The sequence below is a fragment of the Indicator indicator genome, chromosome 2 (assembly GCF_027791375.1).
Source record: "Indicator indicator isolate 239-I01 chromosome 2, UM_Iind_1.1, whole genome shotgun sequence".
NCBI classification, from domain to species: Eukaryota; Metazoa; Chordata; class Aves; order Piciformes; family Indicatoridae; genus Indicator; species Indicator indicator.
Genome location: NC_072011.1, coordinates 67148811 through 67155738, shown reverse-complemented (window position 1 = coordinate 67155738; position 6928 = coordinate 67148811). Strand labels below are relative to the sequence as shown.

Below are 6928 nucleotides of genomic sequence, written 5' to 3'. Positions count from 1 at the left end.
CGGCAGGAGCCGGGGGGAGGCGGAGCGATCCACACTACAACTCCCGGCAAGACTCTGGCCGTGTCGCCGCCCCCAGTTGGAAGTGGAAGCAGCGGGACCGGGGCCTTGCTGTGCCCTCAGGTACCATTGGCTGCGGGGTGAGCTGGGGGTAAGTACGGCGGCGGACTGGAGCGCGACGTTTTGAGGGGCGCGTGCTCGGCGGGCGGCCGGGCGAGCAACGGGCGCTCGCAGAGGCTGCCGCTGCTTTCCCTGCCGCCCGCCCTGCGTTGTGGCGGCCTGCTGGCCGTGGGCCCCGGTGCTGGGGGGGCCGTAGTGCTGGTAAAGAAACGTGAGTTACCAGAGCTGGGCTGGGGGCGGGCCGCAGTTCCGCGCCGCTGACAGGGGCCGTGTGCGGTAGGCGGGACGGCATCGGCCGCGGGTCAGGACGCTCGGCTTCGCTGGCTGTGGGTTAGGACGCGGAGCCTTCTCGCTGTGCTGTGGGCCTGAAATGGCCCAAGGCATCCGAAGTAGCGGTGACCGAACCGCACTACCTGTGTGCCGTTGGGCGGGAGTTCGGCCCCGCCTCGGGCGCGGTGTGCACCCTCAGCGCTATTCCCCAGCTCCAGCCGGACGCTGTCGCTGTGGCTGCTCGGGGAACGTAGGTGTGAGGGTGCTTCGTAGTTTAGGTGGTTGGCCTGATACGAATCCAAACTGCTACCGTTTTTTGTGGTGTCACAGCGAACTGTGGAGCACAGATTGTGTACCCAAAGCAGGCATGAAACGGGAAATGGTCTTAAATGGAAGAAAACTTGAGTGCAAGGTTAAGACGTGTTGTGTTCATTTCTCTGTAGATAATGGAGGCCTCTACTTCTGTCAGCACTGGCAGGAGTAATTCACCAAGTGAAAGTGAAGATGAGATTGAATTCATTGGAGTAAGTCGATCTTGTACTGGAAATACTGTTTGTAGTAATTTGCTTGCTTACCGGGCAGGGGCCCGGTGAGATGGGGACGAGAAATGGGGAAAAAAAGTAAAACTCATTACAGTAATAGTAATGAAAAGGGAGATAACAAAAAGGGGGTGAGGTAAACCTCAAGAAAAGACAGCTGATGCACAATGTAGTCGCTCACTGCTTGCTGACTGATGCCTGTGCAGTGACTTGCCCCTTCTGGCCAGCTGCCTCCAGTTTATACCCTGAGCATGGTGGTATGGAACATTCCTCAGAGGATGGAGTCTCCCTTTGGCTGTTAAGCTGTTCCTGGCCAGGCTCTCTCACTGCTGGCTGGCAGAGCATGGGAAACTGAAGCGTCCTTCCTTTAGGACAGTGGCTGTGTAGCAGAAACTGAAACATCAGTGTGGCACCAACGTCATTGTCATGCTAAATGCAGAGCGCAGCACTTAACGGCTGCTAGGAGCGAATGACCTCTCTCCCAGACCAAACCAGGGAAGCATCCCAGCAGGGGAGTCAGGATTACAGAAATCACTAGCGATGACTTTTCTCTAATCCTGTCACATAGCATTTTCCTGCATGAATAGTGAAGTTAATGGGGACAAAGCGACTGTTCACTCTGTAAAACAAGGTCAAAACCACTCTACTTTCTCTAGAAGAAGAAGAGGGAGAAAATCATGGGTTAGAGGCCTCAGCCTTCTCAAATTGTGAAGCACTGTACAGTAGCTATAGGACGACACCCAGTGTAATGCTGACATGGCTGTGTCAGTGTAACTTCAAGACAGCTCCACCTCGTGTATGTCTATGAAATCGGAGTCGTTTTCATGCTGCCTGTGCTCTAGCCTCAGGCCATCGTCAGGAAGTGATGCTGGATGGCAGGGACATGTGCAGGAACAGGAAAATTATTTTTTCTAAGGAATGAGTCGTGAATAAAAAGAGGTGGTTAATTGGTACCAGGACTAATAGGCTGTTCTGCTTACAAACTTGTCTTATTTGTAATGCTGAATGTTAATTCGATTTTTTTTAAGCTTTTTGGTATGGTGTTCGATTAAATTGTGAAGTCCATGTACAGACCTTTTCTGCAGGGGTGTTTGGGTGCTCAAGTATGAAGGGCATTTTTTCAAAAATTAGAAGTAGTTGATTTATCTCTGAGATAGACTGGCTTGGTGGACACCTGGAGTCAAACCACTATACTTCTGCAGTTGGAGTGTCATTTGTGTCTTTTCAATAACCAAAACACCCCCCAAACCCAATAAAAGCACGTTGAACGTTGCTTAGTGAAATCTTAAAGACCGTTCCTCTTGGTGACCACCTGCTGCCTTGTTGCCATTGAATTTATGCTGTGACTTGAGTGGCTGTAAACATGTAGGTCTCAGCTGACTGAGAGAGTGAAGAATATGTTACTAAGTGAGCCGAGACTGTTCATGGGATTTATTTTTTAATTGATAAAATATAAACTTAACATATAGATGATTATTTGCAAATACTTTTTCAATTGCCTTTTTACCAGTTTTGTAGATTAGTCTGTTAAGTAGAGAAGCTGCCATGCACACATTTTATTGCTGCGCTGTCTCGGAGCCTCGATGAATTTCGGGTGTTGCTCACGCTCGCCACATGCTGCGGTGTGTGCGACTTTTTTTCGAGGCTGCCTGCGTAATGCTCCTTGGTGTGTGCTTAATACTTTTTTCAGGAAGAACCTTTAAGACCTGTACTGGAATGCATTGATCTTGTCAGCAGTGAGGATGAAGAACCTACCAGCAGCTCTTATGTTCAGGTGAGTGTATTACATTTTGGGACTTTTGTGGTGAATAAAATAATTAGGCTCCTGTGTTTTTTGCTATTAGTTACTCTTCTGAGAAGAAGTCGTTAAAAGTATTTTTAACAAGTGATAAATAAATAAACCAACCTTGAAGTCTTTCAGTTTTTACCTTCTGTTGAGTGGAAGCCAAGAGTGCCAATGCTGCTTTTTTTTTTTTTTTTTACAGAGCCTTTTTTTGCATTCTTGAAGTAGAGTTGGAGCTCCTGTTGGGCTTTCAGTGGTTTTAGCAAATGTGTCAAAGAAAAGTGTTATTTTACAAAGGACCTCAGCAGTTAGCATGTCCAGTCTCTAGCCTGCAAACGCATTTGGCCAACTCCCATGCCTTTTCTCTGTGAAATAGCTTTTTAGGAGCAGTTTATAGATTGGAGGACCTTATTCTGATGATAGTCTGGTCTGACCTCAAGCTTTGTTCTTCGTGATCCCTCTGAAGAACGAGTCAGAAGCAAGCTGGTCAGTGCTTGTAATGGCTACTCTGCAGAGCCTTGGAGAATGACAGGGGCTGAGACCTTTCTGGAGTTGTGTTTACCAGCAGCGTTTGTCTCCGGTGTTGCAGTACAGATGTGAACCTGGTCCCTGAGGAAAGGTGGGGCATGGCCTCACTCCACAGCGATGATGGATGGAGCTGGTTGTGTCCCAAGAGCAGCTCTGGTGCATGGCCTGTCCCATCTGCTAGAAGCAGCTGCTGCTCTGGGCTGCTCACAGGAACTGTCCCAGTGATCAGTTTTTTTGATGGGGCTGCATGTTGGCCCTGAGATCTGGAGGAATTTTGTTTCCCTGTTGAGAAGAATTTACTTCATTTTCAGTTAGTTGAAGACTCATAGGACACCTGGCACAGTCACATATGCTCCTTCTAGTGCTTCTGTTAGGCTACTGCTGGTGCTGCCTGGCTTTCAGTATTGGAGGGAGGCTGGGGGTTGTGTTGTTTGTTGCTTATTTTTTAAGCAAAGTTAGTGGTAAAGGAGACAACTGTCAGGGCAGATCATGCAACCTGGGATCAGACTGTGCTGAGTTAGGTGCTGACGCTCTGGCGTCGCTTCTCACTCTATTCGTGCTTGTTCCTTGGCAACCGCCTGAGGAAGATTCTCGTTGGAATTGCAGAGCGCTGCTCGACGTAAGGATGCTGTCGACTACCAGAAGGAGCGAGCTGCGTCCACCTTGGATCGCTTGGCACGCCATGTCGAGGTAGAGAAGCAGCAAAAAGAAGAGAGAAACAAAGCGTTTAAGGTACTGCACATGTTGGCTTCAGCAGAATTGCGTCGTACAGGAGTCTGTTTTCACTACTAAGTGAATGAGACTGGTGAGGCAGGCATGGGACTACCGGCTGGAGAGGTTTGGTTCTGTGGCATGGTTCAAAATGCAGCCTGGCTTTGTTTTCAGTGGCTCTTAACTTACCGCTTGGCTACTCTTACTCCTAGAGGGAGGAGCAACCTAGCCTTGAAGCGAGCCGTTGACAACACCTCGTTGGGATATGTAGAACAGGGACGTTAGCGACAGGGACCTTAGCATCAGATGTTGTGGTTAAGTTGTTGAAGAGCAACAGTTCCAGCAAACCACTGTGTCGCAAACTTAGTGATTTACCTGCTTTGGTCTCATACTCGGGAAGGTGTTTGGCAGTGTCTGTGTCAGGTAACACTTCACGATGAGATAATGTTTTCTAGGTATAAGGCATAATTTTGAAGTCAAATCTGATTGTGCAGCCATTGGAATGGCATGAAGGTTTAGTTTGTATTACAGAGGTGCAGTCAACAGCCTTTAGGATAGGGTCTGCTGTCAGTGGGACCTTGAAGGAACAGATTTATAAGAACCTCATGAAATTCACACAGAATCACACAATGATAATTGGAAGGGACCTCTGGAGGTGGAGTCAGACCTCTCTGCCAGAGCAGGTGCACAGGATGGTGTCCAGGTGGGCTTTACTGACTCCAGAAAGAGAGACTCCACCACCTGTCTGAGCAGCCTTCTCCAGTGCTCCACTACCATCCAAGTGAAGAAGTTCCTCCTCGTGTCCAGATGGAGGCCTTCATCCCTATCCTGTCTCTGTCGGTTAGAACTGGGCGATCCGTGCTGCCACAGTTGTTTTTCAGTTGTAAAGTGGAGTCAGAGTTAGCTGTGTAGCTTTTTGAAGTAGTCGGAGCATGAGGCTAAAAAAATCTTTTGTTAATGTTGCTTTTCCTGCTGCACGCTTCCTGTCTCAAAGAGGGAGAAGGATCCTGGCGCAAGAGCTAGCAGGGTTTGTGAGTAGGGTTTTAAACTGGAGCTGAAGCAATGTGGGATGAAAAGGGCTTGCTAGAGAAGCCTGCGGTGGCATGCTTGTGGGACGGTGTGCCAGTGAGGTCTGGGAGGTGGTCACCTCAGTGGAGGTGGGGAACGATGATCTGTGTGTCACTCAAGACACAGGATTGGATAGCTTGGTCGCTCTGCGACAGATCAGCCTGGTGGGAACTGGAGGCACTGTCCCTCCAAAGGTGGCGGGACCGTTAGCTCAGGAGGAACTGGAAGCCGTTGTGCTGTGAGGTGATGATGACGTAGTAGCCACCGTGGAAACGTGGTGGGACGGCTCACGTGCCTGATGTGCTGCAGCTGATGGATACCAACTCTTCAGGAGGGACAGGTGAGGAGGGAGAAGTGGTGGGGTGGTCCTCTGTCAGGGAGGGATGTGACTGCCCAGTGCTTAGTGACAGTGATGATAGGGTTGAATGTCAGGGTAAGAATTGAGGCCAGTAAGGCAGACACTGTGGTGGGAGTCTGCCACAAACCACCCGGTCAGGGTGCTGAGGTGGCTGAAGCACTCTGCAAACAGCTGTGAGGGGTTTCACAGTCACTGGTTCTTGTGCTGGGGGTGGGTTTCTGCTTCCCAGGCGTCTTAGGAGTACAGCACAGCAGAGAGGGAATCGTCCTGGAGGGTCCTGAAGTGTGTGGTAGAGAACTTCCTGACGCAGCTGGGGAAGGAGCACTCCTGCTGCTAGCTGGGAAGGACTTGTGGGGGATGTATCAGGTAGAGGATGTCTTGGGAGCAGTGTCCATGACATGACAGAATCTTCAGCTCTCAGGACAATAAGGAGGAGGCCCCAGCAGAATGGCCACCTTGGACTTCTTGGGGCAGGTTTTGGCCCGTTGAGGAGATGGATTGACAGAGTCCCTTGAGAGGCTGTCCTGCAAGGCGAAGGAGCTGAGAGGGGCTGGGCACTCTTTAAGGAGGAAGGCTCTTGAAGGCTCTGGGTCAGGCCATCCCCAGGCCCCAAAAGATGAGGTGTTGAGGAAGGAGACCTGTGTGGCTGAACAGAGCTTTGTCTGGGGCTCCAGGAACAGGGGGAGAGTTTATGGCCTTTGGAGGAGGGGGCAACCGCTCAGGAGGACTATAAAGATGGGGTGAGGTGCTGTGGGGAGAACATTAGAAGGGCCAAAGCCTAGTTCAAACTTTACCTGGCTACTGCTATGAAAGAGAATAAAAATATTTATAGAAATATATCCACAGCAGAAGGTGAGCTAAGGTCAGATGATAGGGTAAGAGGAAATAGCCTGAAACGGTGCCAGGGGAGACTTAGGTTGGAGATAAGGAAAAGTTTCTTTGCTGCAAGAGTGGTCAGGGATTGGCACAGGCTGCCCAGGGAGGTGATGGAGTTCCCGTCCCTGGAGGTGTGGCACTTGGGACCATGGTTTAGTGGCCATGGTGGGGTCGAGTTGGAGGTTGGACTCTGTGGTCTTGAGGATCTTTTCCAACTGAAGCAGTTCTGTGATTCCTCGCTTTTCAACTAATGTAATTTGCAGAATTAAAACTACTTCTCAAAGTGAAACTGCCTTTTTTTTGCCTTAGCAGCAGAACAGAGTGGCTCTTTTGGTTCAGTAAATGTTTTGTGTTGCCTTTTTTCTTAACTGAAGTTTCATTGTTATTTCTTTTTATAATTTTAACAATCTTCTTGGTTGTGTTTCAGAAACTTCAGTAGGTGCAAAGTAAATTAATTGACCCAACCTGTAGCTTTTATTTAGGGCACAAAGCTTGATCTTTTTCAGTATGTAATTATTTCTTTGTTGGTGTTGCCTTCTATCTTTATGGTGTTACAGAAGTCAGTTTAGTTCTAAGATTTAAACTTTTTTCCTCTTAGGGCTTTTCTTTATTGTTTTGGGTGTTTTGGCCTTAGGTTTTTGGGCACCCGTATGTTTTGAGTTGTGTTTGTTCTCCGAT

At 49.0% G+C, this 6928-nt stretch overlaps 1 protein-coding gene across 1 annotated transcript in view; it reads left to right on the top strand.

The window, feature by feature from the left end:
• The first annotated feature begins 487 nt into the window (after positions 1-487).
• ZNF451 (zinc finger protein 451) overlaps positions 488-6928 on the top strand; it is a 29575-nt gene continuing 23134 nt past the window's right edge. Inside the window, exons 1-4 of the mRNA XM_054397509.1 lie at positions 488-637; positions 831-911; positions 2617-2700; positions 3844-3969. Of these exons, the coding sequence (XP_054253484.1) occupies positions 488-637; positions 831-911; positions 2617-2700; positions 3844-3969 (441 nt within the window). The remainder of the gene's footprint in view (positions 638-830; positions 912-2616; positions 2701-3843; positions 3970-6928) is intronic.